This window comes from Pseudorasbora parva, chromosome 2 (assembly GCF_024679245.1).
Source record: "Pseudorasbora parva isolate DD20220531a chromosome 2, ASM2467924v1, whole genome shotgun sequence".
NCBI classification, from domain to species: Eukaryota; Metazoa; Chordata; class Actinopteri; order Cypriniformes; family Gobionidae; genus Pseudorasbora; species Pseudorasbora parva.
In genome coordinates this window covers 33,867,353-33,884,242 of record NC_090173.1, presented here as the reverse complement: position 1 = coordinate 33,884,242, position 16,890 = coordinate 33,867,353, and the positions used below count along the sequence as shown (strand labels likewise).

Sequence of the window (16,890 nt, the reverse complement as noted above, 5' to 3'; positions counted from 1 at the left end):
GGCGTGGTCATACTCAATTCTAGTCATAATATGAACTGCCCAAACTAAAAAATTTGTGGGCGTTCGGCTGGCATCCAGGCTAGACATTTCCCCCCTTATCTTATTAAATATAGGCTATGCTTCAGGTTTAATTTTATATTGTTAAATTTGACCAGTACATTAAATTAAATTAAGATGCTATAAGGGCTATAATTTTAACAATAAAATTAAAGCTACACTGTGTAACTTTTTTAGTTTATTCTTAGCTAAAATCACTTAGTTCTTTCAAAAATATATGTGCTCATTAATGTATATTTACTTCTTTCAAGTAATAATGCATTCTCGTAATTTTATAATATACCATTGAAAATACATACGTGTTGAGGGTTCGGATGGCGGTTGCCATGTTGCTCCTCCATCTTGAAAGTACATTTGCCAAAGAGGGACATACCCGTAAATTCAAGCTTCGCTTTTCGCGTTTTTACACTCGATGGCACCGTGTCGAATGTGAAGAGGAGGATTGCTTGAGGCTGCTATATGATGATGGAGGATCACTCTTGAGCCCCTTTCACACTGCACGTCGGACCCGCAATATTCCCGGAACATTGCCGGGTCGCCTTCTGTGTGAAAGCAACCACGTCCCGGAATTGATTACCGAATTCGACTCGGGTCGGGGACCTAGTAACATTGCGGAATATGGAACAGAGTCGCCAAGGAAGCGGAAAAGAGAATTAAAACGGCAACGCGACAGGCAAATCAACAAGACAAAAGTAAATATTGGAGTGGCCTTTCCTAGATGGAAAGAGCTCATGAGGAGCAACGATTTTAAAAAGAACGCCGACATTTCCTGCTTTCTTCTCGATAATATTAATTCAGCCTATTTGTGTATATTGGAAGTTTTATTGTTACTTGGCTAATTATATCATGGTGTGCTGCGCATAACACTAGAACGACGTCTAGGATAGTTTTCCTCGCGTCAATGATGAAAAAGTATTGTTTACCTTATAACATAAATCCGTGTTCTATGACGGATAACATGAGATTAATATTTTAATTGCATTATAATTTGTTTGCCTTACGCTAGTGGTGTTGTACAATATACAGAACAATAAAAGTTACTTTACTAAGAGCTTGCATTCGTCTGGTAACCTGATAGCTGATGTTAGCAATGAACTGGTTATTATTCAGTTCTATTATTCATTTTACATAGATTAATTTGATCATAGATCATTTGGTAAATTAAATAACTGCAAATTATAATAGTTTTCAAAAATTACCTCATCACTTGAGTTGACGCAACACTCACCGAAGAGGTCGAACTGAAAGCCTTGACTAAATCGGCCACCGTAGGAGTTGAAACGAAATCGAAATTGAGAGGAGCAAAAACTATTATTCGCTGGATGGTCATATACCTTTTCACCACTAGATGGGAGAAAATATCACACAGTGTAGCTTTAAATAATTTACACTGAAAAATTACAACTGCATAAAAAAATGTTTTAAGATTTGTAGTTTTGAATAGACAAAAAAGAAATGTTGGAAAGTATGTTTAAACATGAAACTAAACCTCCAGTAGGTGGCAGCAGGTGGCCGTCTTAATGAGTCAGCCATTGAGTCGTTCATTCAAACACTGAATCGGTCAGTAACACACTTGTTGCTGTGAGACGCGTTATGGTTCTGCTGTGAGTGAACGATTTTCGCTGCTGAAATCGAAACAAAACCACTCAATTTTGCATCTAAAATGTAAGTGACTTTAAGTGAATGTAAATGTAAGTGAATGTTAATTAATTGTTTATGAAACTGTCATATGAAAGCAGTCATTTTCAGTCGTGATAGTATTCAGGAAACAGCTTAAACGCTCTAGTGTTGTAATTTCTCCTCGAGAGGCTGCACGAGCGTCAGCGCAACCTTGTTATCGTCAGTTCATCATATATTATTATCCACCACTATCGATCGCCATTTACACTAAATTAATCCACAATCATTCGTGCATTTTGGTGATTTGCTAGTTATTTTTTGTTTTCAGGCTCTTGTCCGTCGGGCAAGTAAAAACATTTTTCACTTGTCCCACACACACACACACACACACACACACACACACACACACACCACATTGACTGGTTTCTCTCATCAATTAGTCTGCAAGACTGTAATGATGGTAATTAATTGTAATTGTAATGGTCAGGCAGTGCTGTTTGTGGCAGTAAGAGGGCATTAAACAGTCTGTAAGCAAGTGAGATTTACAGGCAGTAAGACGTTGAGTGCTGATACATGGCTCTGTGAAAATGTGCAGTATATCCAAGCTGTATCCACTACAGCAAAGATTATACGATTGTAAAGCCAGTAATAACTTAAAGTATATGCCTCATAGAATAGTTTGTTTTTCTGGAGCAAGTATGTACTGCTTACATAAGTTGTGATATTTTATACATAAAGAGAATTCCAGAATTCAAATCACTTTTAGAGGCACTTTTTTTTTTTTTTGGTAGCTCATGATTTATATTAGGGGGAAAAAAGTAAAAGCTTGTCTGAAAAAAATGGTGGACGGCAAGAGTTCTACGGTAGTATTAGTTGAGTAACATTTTTAAGTTGGGGCTTAGAGAAGGAGAATTCTTAGAGAAGGAGTCAGTTCTCAAGGAGAAATGAACTTTTTACATACATACACACGCAGACAAACACAGCAACATAATTATCTTACTTCCTGAGAGGGCTGTCTGGCTACTCTCCAAGCCTGTCCTCCTGCAAGAGCCTTCTCTCAAAGGGCTTCATGACTGACAGCAGCCGATCTAAAGAACACAGGAAACCATTTAAGCCTCCAAAATTCAGAGAGCGTGTCAAGTGACTTCATATTGCTCAAATGATTGTAATGGAAATTTAGAGTTATAAATAATGAGTTTGATTTCCTGCTCGAGAGGTACAAGGGTAACACAAAATAATTTTTGTTGTTGTTGAAGAATGTTAACCAAATAGCCAATTTGTGTGGACAAAAAACACTGAGACATTTCTCAAAATATGTTATGTTCCACAGAAGAATTAGAAGATGAGCTAATTATGTTATTAATATTCATTTTTAGGTGCAACATCACCTTATTGGGAATCACTGATGTATTAAACATGTCTGGATTTGAGTGGAAAAAAGACACTGAGCTTGGGAATCGAGTGATGCAAGTAGAGCACAAATAAAGGTATTGTGATGACTTCAGTTCTGTCCTTTTGTAAATATGCTGGCCTACTTAAAGATGTTTGGAGCAGTTTGATTCAATTTTCAAGTGCTGTAAGCAGATCAACACAGAAATTCCAAATGTTGCTATTACTGGCATTTTTTATGGTTTTACTATTTAATTTTTACAATATGAACTGCACAATAGTTCCTTACAGATTGTCAAACATTATGTTTATCCAGAAATGTGTCGATTTGCTTTATCTCTTGTTTGTACTGTTAATGAGACTGAGGGTGGAAAGCACAGAAAAGAGAGACGGATGGAATTTTTGTCAGGGGCTTTTAATAATTCTACGCTGTTTAAAAATGTATTATACCTACATCAAGCTCTTTCCCCAAATAAAACACTCTGCTCAAAGGATGATGGCCCACTTTACGCTCACACACTCTCAGTATCACAGCTACATGGCAACACAATTCATCTTCGTCTCTTACCTGTAGCAAAAAGTATCTATTAGTTGTGTTTTCATTTTGCTAGTATAAAATCGTACATTTATAAACAGACCAGGCTACTAGAGAAGCTCATAAACACACACAGCATGTCTGCAACTTTCTTATTTTCTCTTATAGGCCTACATGTTTATTGCATCTGACACAGTAACATACAGAGGGCATATATATTATGGTGTGGCACGTTCCACTGACCAGAAGGATTTATATCTGGAAGATAAAGGTTAAACAAGGAGCAGAGAACCTGGTATACATGCAGTTTATGAATTATTCAACTTTATGAGTCACTGAGTTTAGCTTCTGCTGCAAATACACAGCAGCATTACTTCAGAATTCTTGATCGGCCCTGTGTGTGTATCTATATGCACATTTTGAACATCTCTTTGTCTCCGTAAGCAGTCACTGAATGCACACATTTAGACTGCAGCACATGCATTCTTCTGGCTCCTCCTGCTGTTGCCTTTGTTGTGAGATTTACATGTGACAGTTTTATGGGTGCACTGAACACTTGATAAAATTTTGATCGATTTAATGACAGTGTTCATAGTCACACCACATTTTTTTCTGAATCTGAGCATAATTGACCAAACTTATCTGTCAAAGAACAAATCGAATGGTCTAAAAGATTGGCGTTCACTCATATCTCAGGTTTCAGTTTTGGCAAAATATATATTAATTTTGTCTTTGTGGAATGTTGTGCATGAGACATCTTTTCTCTCTCTCTCTCTCTCTCTCTCTCTCTCTCTCTCTCTCTCTCTCTCTCTCTCTCTCTCTCTCTCTCTCTCTCTCTCTCTCTTTGTTTGAGTGTGTGCTGCTGTGTTAGATTAGTGTGGCATGCTTTAATAATGCACTAAGGGAGGGGTGTTTCTGCTTGGCAGCAGGAGAGAGGCTCTGGCATTCAAAAACAGTCGCCTTGTGAACCCCAACTGTGTGACAAGGCTGACACAACAGGACTACATGCAACACACATCACAGCTTACAATCAACCCCTTTCATAATCAATACAAACATTCACAATATCAAGAGACAACTAATTAATGAATTAATTATTGTTAATGCCAAAATAATTACACATATACACCCCTTCTACTTTTATTATCTTTGTCTTCTAAATATGTTTTCTTAAAGTGTTTTCTGGGCTCATTAAAAGATAGTTGTTGTTTTTTGGTAGAAGCTGCTAGACTGTGTACAGTCATGATTTAGTAAGATAATGAGTCCTGTTTTTTTGTGCTTATGGGTTGTTTGATTCTTTTACTGTAGAGATGAAGTCTTTATATAGCATTTCATTTGCATGTTGTGCTGTTGTTGTTGTTGTTGTTGTTGTTGTTGTTGTTTCTCTGTCCGCAGTTTGATTAATGAATTTAGGCCACAGTTTAGAGCTCTGACTCACCACTTCTTAAGGCTGATTATTTGGAATCATTTAAAGATCATTTTGCAAATTATTAAATTAGCATGTATATATACGCCATCCACACATTGATCTGCATCAATTATTGGCAGGCTAACACTTGGCTGGTATTTTATTGTTAATTACTTACTGGAATTTAAGTAGGATGTTTTTTGTTTTTGTTTTTTTAAATCCACCACTCTTTTGTTTTATTAATTTGTAATATAAATGTGTTTTTGCAGAACCAAATCATGTTTATTTGTTTATATTTTGTATTATGTGGTTCTTCGTTATGTATTTAATTTATTTTCGATATATGGATTCATATTTTGAATCAATCAGTTCAGAAGTAAGACCCCCATGGCTTTGTGCAATGTTTCAGCACCACGGACTGTGGACAGCTCCCGTAACGGGCGACTGCGAGCGTTTAGTGTAAGCTTAAACAATATGGCACTTTGTATGGCGCTTTATTATTTACGTTTCAATTAGTCTTCAATAGATTTTCAATAACAACAAATGTTAGAATAATAGGCTACAATTCTCACACTGTGTAAGCACTACACTCACTTTACTGCCGCTTACAGTCTGACTGTTCAGAGATACACGAGAAATCGTCCGTTGGTCTGTTGACTGGAGGCTGGTGCCTGCTCGAGCTCTTGACCCCGGGCTCTTCTGGACTGACGCTAAACGCATCACTATACGGTTGATCACACGCGGGCTGGTTCAGACAGTGAACAGCCTGCTGCACGAGATCAAGGGATGAGCAGAGATCCAGACCAGAGCACAATCTCTTCCGTCAAGCTCGCATTTTTCTTTTTCGCAGCAATAGCGGGCCGTGTGATATTACCCGTTTCTTGATTTATTTCTTGAGCGTTTTTTAACGCTAAGGGATTACATTTAGTAGGACCAGTAGCTACTGTAAATACAGTAGCTGCTCCTCTGCTTTCTGTGATGGGTGCACGGATTGGCACTGACTGTTAAGGTCGAGTGGGTCTATAGATTTTTAGCACTCGCAAAACAACCGCGCCCTAAACCAGTATTGCTCTTGAGATATTACTCGCTCACTCCCGAACCAGTTTTTCAAACACGTGTATCATTTTAAATTGGTGATGATACCAATGATGCCAGATGTTGGATGCAATGTTTGCTTACGACAACCCAATTTCTGGGATAAAACAACCCAATTGCTGGGTTAGTCCTTTTTCAACCCAACTTGAGTTGTTATTAACCCAGTATTTTTTAGTTAAAAAACGTTTATGTTAAGTTTCTTTAATTTTTAAATTTGTTTAAAAGATTTATTTATTATAAAAGACTAGCCTAGGCTACATCAATTTACTGTAGCTACTTAAATGTAATAGTAACCTACACTCTAAAAAATGCTGGGTTAAAAACAACCCAAGTTGGGTTGAAAATGCACTAACCTAACAATTGGGTTGTTTTAACCCAATGGCTGAGTTGTTTTAACCCAGCAATTGGGTTGTCTTAAGCAACATTTAACCCAACCGCTGGGTTAAAACAACTCAACCGTTGGGTAAAATCAACCCAATTGTTGGGTTAGTGCATTTTCAACCCAACTTGGGTTGTTTTTAACCCAGCATTTTTTAGAGTGTATATAGCCTAGGTAGCCTACTACTTCCATTAGCTACTGCATGGGTTTAGTAGCTATATTTTACAGTAACAAACTGTAATAGTATCTAATTAGATGACATTAACATAGCCTAGGCCTACAATTTAGTGACATAACTTAAAGTTTGAAGTTGTCTCTAAAATGCCATCCATGCTTTTGACATTGTATTTCACGGTCATTTTATTAAAGTATAGCCTACTGATGTAAAATTCTGAGCTGCTATTTTTGAAGCAAAATGTAACAAAATATTGGTTTCACTGTTATTAAAAATGGTGGGTGGTGGATGAGTTGGTGGAGAGGGAGAGTTGTCAGCTGCACTGATGGGAAATCTCCTTCTATTAATTCCGAAACGTCTACGTCCGAGAATAGCCTGTCGGTCCTCGCCCTGCGTGCCCTCGCAAAACGGATCCGTTCTCGAGAGACGCACGTCTGAATGCGCAGCTGTCTCCCAGCGCTCACATCTCGACCACTTGAACAAACAGCTCATAACCTCACAACGCGCTGTCACGTTCCGTTATCAAAGCTGCACATCCACTCTGTCGTTTAAACAAGCCGACGGTATGCGGTAAAGGCAGGTGAGCCGAGGCTGAAAACGCATTCAGTAGTGGCTAAAGGTACAGGTACAGACGGAGTTAGAAGGATAAATTAGTCAGTGGGGTGCGCGTGCGTGCGTCATGTGCTGCAAGAAGAACTGGCCAAAGCGCCGAATTGATCAGTGGCTCATTATAGCTTAGCTTGCCAGCTGATCGGAGCTGACTGTTTCGTACGGCTTGTGTTTCACAATCTGATATCCTGCGAGCCCCCACCCCACATTCGTTCTCAACTGCCTCCTCCCCCTCTTTTTTCCTCAGGGGCGCTTGACGGAGGGTAACGAGGCTAACAGACAGCTCAACTTTGGCAGAAATAAGGAATAGAGGGATCCGAGTGTTCTCACTAACGGATTGCCTTGGGGGGAAGATGAACAGATTCTACGCGGCCCAGAGCCCAGTGCAGAGAAACAAGTGCGGCTATGGGAACCCGAAGATGTCGCCGTTGTCCCCTCGCGATTGATGATTACTTTCTGTCACTGTGCCCTTTCATTGGATTTTTCATGTCGGTTGGATTGGTTCTTTTGCACTTAAAATGCCAGTAATGGCTCTGGCGAAAAGGATGACACCTCACCAGTGAGCACGGGGAAAAAATTAATCGATACTTGTGATGATCTATTTTTGCATCCGAATAATGTGTGGGGGAAACAGAATTTATTTCGGATATCGTACATTTATCTCTAGCAGAGATGCAAATGCATGCGAGTAAACGTGAGCGCGAGGTGACCGAAGGCAGATCATAGCTAGGCTACACAGTGCCAAATATTGCGGATGTTGCGAAATAAATAAATAATCATTTTAAATTCTATTTTCCCCCGTTTAAAATGGATAGTGATACTGTAATCATCAGAATGTACAGTTAAAACCGAACTCAAGCGATTGTTTTGGATGTTTTCATTTCTGTTCACTTGGTTATCACACCTAGATCGTATAGCCTAAATGATTGTAGCTATGATAATTACAACCTGAATTTTCAAGGAAAAGCACGGGAGAGAGACCGCTCTGGGAAATGAGGATGGAGCCACAGAAAACGAGAGATTTACTCAAGAATGCCATGGCCGTGGAAATATGTTGATTTAGGACATAAAATGAGGTGATGATGGACCATTTTGTGTGCTGAAGTGGGAAATGAACCTGTGAACTGCAAAATATAAGACACGCTATTTCGTTCCATTTTGTTTGTTTGTTTTTTTGTTCGTTTTATTTTCCGTTTTCGCCTAAAATTTAACCATCAGCTTCTGGAGTCTAACGTCACATATACACGCCATGAAGACAAATGTGTACTCCAGTTATACACGTATTAAGTTTTGAAGCAGATGGGATGTAATGTGGTGTGGTCGCGTTGAATATTCGCCCCCTTTTTTCCTGCTTCGTGAAGACTGGCATTTGGAGTCTAGAGAATGGCTCGGTTCGGAGATGAGGTGCAGTCCAGGTATGGCGGAGGACCGGGACACGCTCAAGGGGGACCCGGCCGCGGAGGCAGCAGGCAGGGTGGCCCACCAGGTCAACAGAGAATGTACAAGCAGTCAATGGCCCAGCGAGCCAGAACTATGGCCCTGTACAACCCTATACCGGTGCGGCAAAACTGCTTCACTGTCAACCGATCTCTGTTCATCTTCAGTGAGGACAACTTTGTGAGAAAATACGCTAAAAAGATCACCGAATGGCCATATCCTTTTAAACCCACTAAGTGAGTACCCCGAGGCCTCCAGTTGCAGGTATAGTGCACTTGAGTGTGGCATATTTAAGGTCACCTGAACATGTCAAAACACGATAACGATGAATCACATTAAGCTACTGCTGGTTTAATAATGGCTGTGTAAAAAAAAAATACACGGGAGGTCATGATTTAAAAGAGACTTGTCATTTAAGTGCTTTCAGACCTTTATTTGTCAAGTTATTTCGGTGGCAAATAGAATTGAGTCTATTTCTGGTGTGTGTGTGTGTGTTCGGTGAATTGCGTACGGGCGTGAGGTGAGCTGTGCTGTGTGACGATAGCGGGCGGCGCTGTGGCTCGCGGAGGCTTGCTGATGTCAGCATGTGCAGTCTTTCAGCTTGGTCTCATTCGAGAGAAAGCGATGGTGAAAAGGAGGAGGTGAGGGGAGGGGGAAAGCCACCATTTCCCATATTCTAAGAGCTCCAGGAGGATACGGGATTTTTCAGAGCCTCATTTTTAAAGACAAAAAGCAAAGGTTTAATCTGCAGTGAAATGGAAATTGTTTAAGCGATATCACGCAAGCAGTTACACAAGGCCGCAGGTAATCCAAGCAGTGCCAATACAGCATGACTGAGGGTGACATTGTTTTTTTTTTACTTCTGTAGTAAACAGGAAGCATACTTAATATGATAGTGTTTCAGAAAAAAATGGCCAGTTATTTCATTATTAGTTTAGGCTGACACAAATAGTTCCATAAAAAATTATGTTATGTGTTATTCAAGCTGCACACAGACTGAAAGACAGTCTGGAATGGCGTATGTAAGTGGAGCTGAGTGACACATGACCCCTTCTGAAATCCTGTACTGTATGTAGTGCATTAAATTAAGAACTTAATTATCGAGTGTTGATTAAGTACATTTGATAAGTACGAATGTGTGTGGTATTGCCATGAGACCTAAGACATCATCCGCATTGTTCAGTACAATTTAAAATTATGGCAACACTTCTCCCATGACCTTATGTGATAGTAAAGTTATATGAAATGATATATTTTTTTGTCTAGTGCTTTATGAATACTGCAAATTAGGACATACTTGACAATACTTGTTTTCGCATAAGACACTGTTACATAAAGATTGCACCTTTGTGTACGTAGGTGTAAGTTATATGTGAGTTTTCCCGAAACACGCACTTGTTTTTTTCTGGGACAGCCCATTCATATTTTAAATAAATAGTGGACCAGTTATATTTATATTATGTATATTTGTTGTTGAAAATGAAAAACTATGCTCCATAGCGTAGTCTATTGTCATCATGGCCTCATAATTCATTGATCCCTTTTGGAAGTGATTTGGCAAGCTTGTTCAAAAGCGAAGATGCAATGTTTCTGACTTAGTATGTCCTGAGAAGGCCCCAGATAGTTCACTGAAGCTTCCATCGAAGAGGTTCCAATTTATTGTTATATTAGATTGGATGCTCCAGCAGAACAACCCAATTATTTAGACAAATCTTTAGTTCCAGGAAAATGGACTACAGAAGAAGTTCACTCCCTGCCTTTTCTAATAGACCTCTTAGGATTTAAAATCATTATAGTGCACAGAACTGCACCCACACACACTTCTCTTTTGACACTGTATTTTAAACTACCCGAGCTTTCAGTGACCTTTAACATTACACTCGGCTTGAAAGCCACTCTTTCTGTAAGCCTCATTCTTCTGATTTATCTCAAAGAAACATCTAATGAGGCCTTGTGATCCAGAGTCCTTAACTTCTCTGCTTTTTCAGAAGTGTTTTTCAGATGCCCACTGTATAGCAGGCTTTTTAATAGTTACAATTGACCATGATTTGTATCCTACAAACATCGCTGATTAAAATTATATGTATTTTAGAAACACAAAGAGTGTGCCACATATGAATGTGGATTAGATGAGATGATCAATATATGGTTGCCAAGCATTGCATCCTTTCTTTCACTCTTCTCTGCAGAGATAATGGAACTCTAAAAAGACATCGTCTCAGTCTTTCTACGTTTATGGGCCGCCTCTCTGCACTGTAAATGGAATGTAACCTTATAGCTGCATTTTTTAATATAGTTTAATTGACAAATATGAAACTACAGCCTATCTGAAGTGCAGATAAGTAGCATATCTATCCAAAGAGACCTTATACATGTGCTCCGTTCTCTTAAACATGTTAAAAAATGCATCTAGTAAGGAAACATTTGTACCTGCGTTTTCATTTTAGAGAAGCGCAAGAATGTTTTCAGTCACAAATAAGTTGTCTGAATAAACAATTAAATAGATTTCACCAAAGAATGACAAGGAAACGAATGAGAAATTAATGAGGAGAAAGACACTACTATAAATAAATGATTTGTAGAAGGCAGAAAGAGTGGTTGAGTGGACACCAGAGGGAGACAGACTGATAGAAAGAAGTTTTCATGAGTCGTGAGCCCTTGCAGTTTTCTTCCGAACCTATGATCTACATTCAGTCTGCAGAATTTAAAGGATTTATTCCCCCTTTTCTTTTTCCCCTTTTCTTTCTCTCTTCTTTCTTTCTTTACTCTTTCTGACTCAATTTCTCAAGTGAACTATTGTTTGATAGACTGGCATACAATAGTTTCAATGATGAAAAATGGCAGCAATAAAACCGAGCTTCTTGTGTTTTAGAAGGTGGTGACATTCAGAAGTGTGTTTCAAAGACTCCTGGTTTTCTTCTCTTTTTCCCCCCATTTGCACCTGCTGAAGAAATTATGTGCGTGCACTATTGACAATCTCGCACACAAGCACATGTTGTGTTTTCGTGTTTTATGGGGACTTTTCATAGACATGATATACTGTAGAAACAGTATTTTCTATCCCCGAACCCTACCCCTAAACGTACCGATCAGCATTTTTACATTTTCAAAAAACATCACTTTTTGTCCCTAAAGTAGGGTTTTGTAGGACCACACACACACACACACACACACACACACAATATCAAACCTTTTTTTTTTCCCGTTATCACAAGGATGTTTCTTGCTCTTTCCTGTTCTGAGGTTCTCGTCAGGCTAAAAATAACAGCGGTGGACTGAAAGAGCAGTTCTCAATGGCATGTTCTCCTTTCCTCCTGCCTTTCTGCCTCCTTGGAGTCAGTCCTCTGTTGTATGCATACAGATGGGCCACAGACAGGCATCGCTGTCTAACCGCATACTCCAATGCCAGTTTGGAGGAGAAATGGAGACGTTTTATAAGAGGGCTGCATAGTGTCATTGTTTAAAGTAAAACTGTGGTAGAAAACAAGACAGGCTGCTTAGACCACTGAATCTAAACACAGTTGTTAGTGTAAGCATGTCATTATTATGTGCTCAATTATTTATTTCTTTTCCCTGTCTATTCACCAGAATGTGAAGAATTATAAGCAACTAATTAAAAATGGTTATGTATTATGTTCTGTTACTGGCAGTTCATGTTAATTAATGCTTTCTAACACAACTTGCATATGATGTGTTTTATATTTGTGTATTTGCACAAATGTATTTCACACAGCCACTGATTGGCCTTAAAGGTGCACTATGTAGTATTTTTGCAGTAAAATATCCAAAAAACCACTAGGCCAGTGTTCTATATTTTGTTCAGTTGAGTACATACAACATCCCAAATGTTTCCAACTATTTGTAAATTGTGAGAAAATTGCTATTTTAACTAAGGACCGGGACGTTTCAGCATAGCGTTTGAGCGAGTCTTCTGTCAATTGCGTCATATCTGCGTTACCCTCGGTTTTATTCTGCAGAAGCGCTTTTCTCTTGGCAGTGTGAACATGTCACAGCAGCGCCGAGCGAACACACTTATGACGTTACTCTGTGCGTTCACTCGGCGCTGCTGTGACATGTTCACACTGCTAAGAGAAAACTCATAACATAATTTTAAAAACACTTAAGTGTATCTAATATGATTAACAGAGCTGCTTTACCTTATAATCGTGACACAAATCGTGAAAAAGCGGAAGTGCGTGCGCCCGGCGACTGTGTCCCGTCCCGTCCTAATAAAATTCCTGGTGCTCGCGAGCTGTGTGTTTGTATAACAATCGCTCCAGCGGCCGTGCTCAGCTCAACAACACTCGGCCCTGCTCTGCTTTACACTACAGTAACTACATGATTTCTGATTTCCAACCATCACACACTACATGATTTCTGCGCTCACACTTAACGTCATCAAACTACACCTTTGTTTAGAATAGGCGCCCTTCAGTGGACGGAAAGTTGCATAGTGCACCTTTAATGGGGGGGGTGAAATGCTGTTTCATGCATACTGAGCTTTTTACACTGTTAAAGACTTGGATTCCCATCCTAAACATAGACAAAGTTTCAAAAACTAATGTTGGACGTTTGATGGAGTATTTCTGTGTCAAAAATACTCCTTCCGGTTTCTCACAAGTTTCGGAGAGTTTTTTTCGAGTATGGGTCTACTTGACGTCAATAGAACGGAAGGTCCTTGTATGGGCCGTACGGGCTCTTCTCCCGGTAGGGTGCGCGTGCGCGTGCGCGTGCGCGTGCGCGTGACTAGAGCGAGAGAGAGGAAATGCACACCGTAAACAGTCTCTCAGGTGCAGATCCAATCCTCCGTGAAGACTTATGTCGTGCGCCGCGCTCCACTTTATTCCTATGGGTGACGTCGAGCGACTTCAACGCTTCAGCACAGCATTCCGGGAAGGCAGCGCTGCATTTGAACCGATTTGAACGCAGAAATGACGGGAAGCTTCACAACATCGTTTCAGTCGCGTCTCAAAGTCGATTTACACGCCACTGCTGTCACAGGACTTCACCAAATCATACCAAAGAAGTGTGTTTTTGACGGAGCGGTCCCAGCGATAAAGGTTCGGTCCTGCTTTGGAAGCAGCTGGTGAGTAAAACGGCTTCAAATGTCTCTGCTATTGGCTACCTTCGCATGAGTAAACATCAGTAAACGACACGATCGCGTGCTTCGTCATTCAAATGCGCTAACGGTTACTCCATTGCTGTTCTCTGTTGTATAACGTTACGCTAGTCTGATGTGCAAAACCGTTTTGCTTGCTACCTCTAAGGTCTAGTCGCATACAATAGTCCATAAACCGAATCATGTCCTCATAAAATGCGAGTAAAGACACACAAAGGCCACTAAATACAGTACATACCACAGAGACGGACGTCCTGATGTTGCTGTTTTTCCTGTTCAATTTATTTCTGCCTCAGATTTGATTGTGGATCATTATCTGTATTAGCTGAGATAGCCATGGGTTTCTCCGCGCTTGAGGACGTCACCGATTTGTTCGCGATCGTCATTCTTTAGCTCCGCCAACACGATACGCCTCCAGGCGCTCTGTTTTTTCCGGAAAGACTCGGTACAGCCCATATTTCTTTTATAAATATAATAAAACGAAAGACTTTTCGGAGATATGAAGGATGCAATACTACTCTATACTCTAATACTACTCTATACTCTTGTTATGTTACGGGCTCTGTGTAAATTTTCTTGTTTGTAGCCTCTAGGTGGCCTTGTGTGGGGTAATTCCCTATTAACGGAATTCCGTGACCTCATCCGGGATTCCGGATATAAGCCGTCGGTCGAGACAATGGCGGGCGTCTCATCCTCTCTCCATCTACGTCCCATCGTCTCTCGACGCCGCTCCCGTTTCACCTTGAGAGCTTCGCCTTTCTGTTATATTCTAGTTTAGTTGTGTTTATGTTGGTCTTTGGAATAGTTTTGTATTAATTGTTATTTGTTACTTTTTTTATTTTGGTAACTGGTAGTGGTTTTTTGTTTAATAGTTCACGTTTTGTTATTTAGTTAGAATAGCGAGGGAAGCAGATGCCCGGAAGACTCACCTGTTCTTTTATCGCGAGCCAGGTAAGAACTGCTGGTAAGAACAGGTGTAGGCAGGGGTCTGTTTCCTTAGCTGCGCTACCAGCTTACTATTGTTTATTTATTTCTGTTTGTTGAGCCATGTTTTGTTGATACAGGTTGTATTCACTTATTTTTGTTGATCAGTAAATGTAGGCGCTTGGGCGTCTTAAACCGTGATCTCGTGTCTGTGGGTTATTTATATGTTCGGTCCATTTCCTTTAATTGTTTGCTAACAATAACGAGCTATTTCTTGGTGATGGGCCGTAACATATTTGGGGGCTCGTCCTGGATTTGAACGATCTGAAAAGATCTAAAAGATCCTGATAGTGCTTTGTTTTCGCGCAGCTTCGTTTGATCGTTGATCTGCCTGCGCGCTTTGAATTCGTTACCTAGTAACTTCATAATCACAGATACTTGATTTGTTTTGGCTCGTGTGGTACTCTTTATTTTATTTTTTTTTTTCTCTAATCCTATTAGACGTTAATCGATATCATGTTTGATTTAACGAAATTTATTGCGGATCCGACGCAAGATTGACATGAGATTGACTGAAACTGAGTGTTTCACCCCCCCTTTAAGAAAAGTAGATAATGTGTGTTAGTCACATGTGCAAACAAGTCTATCTCTGTTAATACATTAAAGGGATAGCCCTTTCATTATTTACTGTCCCTCACGTTGTTCCAAACCTATATAACTTACTTTCTTCTGTGGAACATAAATTAAGAATATTTTGAAGAATGTTTCAGTTCTCATATGATTTTTTTTTCTTCTCATTTTATTCCAGTACAACTGTTTAGTTACCTACTGTTGTGAAACACAAACCACGTTAGATTGTTATTTGCGTTGTTGTTTTTTGTACGTAGACTGTATGTAAACTGCACACGTGTATGTTTCATCTGGACATGCATGTGTGATATAATATGAAACATATTCAGATAACTGAAAGGGTTAGTTTCACCCAAAAATAAAATGTATGTCCTTAATGACTCACCCTAATGTTGTTCCACACCCATAAGACCTCCGTTCATCTTCAGAACACAGTTTAAGATATTTTATGTTTAGTCCGAGAGCTTTTCTGTTCCTACATGAAAGTGAATGCACACTATACTGTCCATGTTCAGAAAGGTAATAAAAACATCATCAAAGTAGTCCATATGTGAAATCAGTTGGTTAATTAGAATCTCCTGAAGCATCGGAAATACATTTTGGTCCAAAAATATCAAAAACTACGACTTTATTCAGCATTGTCTTCTCTTCCGTGTTCCTCAAATAAAGAAGCAAACGGTCATGAATCAGTGATTCGGATCTCCAATGTCACATGATTTCAGCAGTTTGGCAGTTTGACACGCGATCCGAATCAAGAATCAATCCGCTGATTCACAAATCTTTATTTGAGAATTGAAAACCAAACCGGAAGAGAAGACAATGCTGAATAAAGTCGTAGTTTTTGTGATTTTTGGACCAAAATGTATTTTCGATGCTCAGGAGATTCTAATTAACTAACTTATTTCACATATGGACTACTTTGATAATGTTTTTATTATCTTTCTGGACATGGACAGTATAGTGTGCATACACTTAGATACGCTCTCGAACTAAATATAAAATATCTTAAACTGTGTTCCGAAGATGAACGGAGGTCTTACTGGTGTGGAACAACGGTGAGTCATTAAAGGGGTACTTCAGCGCTGGGAAGATGAATCTGTATTTAAACTGGTTTTAAAAAAAGATGAAAGGAAGTCTGATGGAATACATTTTGGAATAACAGAGTGACAGGAAGACAGACTGCCTGCATGAGTGTAAATTATTTAGGGTGGAGGCATAGTTGCACACACCTAAATACAAACACCATAAGGCTACAGTAAAGATTATGGTTTCACTTAACATTGTGACAAAACCTTTGATTTCATTGTATAAATAATACACATCACATAATTAGATCATTAACACAGGCTTCATTGGACGCTTCGGTTCTTCTTCTCCCCTGGTTCACAACATGCTCCTGTTTGTCTCAACGCTGTGTATGATGGGATGTGACTGGATGATAAGATTGTCCCTTCATTTTAGATCCTCTCTTCCATTTGGGCAGTAGGGAGTTAAATGTGTCATCCTAGATTCA

General features: G+C 39.5%; 1 protein-coding gene across 7 annotated transcripts in view; it reads left to right on the top strand.

The window, feature by feature from the left end:
* The first annotated feature begins 7,091 nt into the window (after positions 1-7,091).
* Positions 7,092-16,890, top strand: part of cacna1aa (calcium channel, voltage-dependent, P/Q type, alpha 1A subunit, a) — a 115,642-nt gene continuing 105,843 nt past the window's right edge. For 3 of the 7 annotated variants that reach the window (XM_067417515.1, XM_067417497.1, XM_067417479.1), the window contains exon 1: positions 7,094-8,919. In XM_067417515.1, coding sequence (XP_067273616.1) covers positions 8,651-8,919 — 269 coding nt within the window. In that variant the 5' untranslated portion in view covers positions 7,094-8,650. Of the gene's footprint in view, positions 8,920-16,890 lie in introns of all 7 variants that reach the window. The other 4 variants (XM_067417470.1, XM_067417461.1, XM_067417507.1 and 1 more) reach the window with 2 other exon arrangements.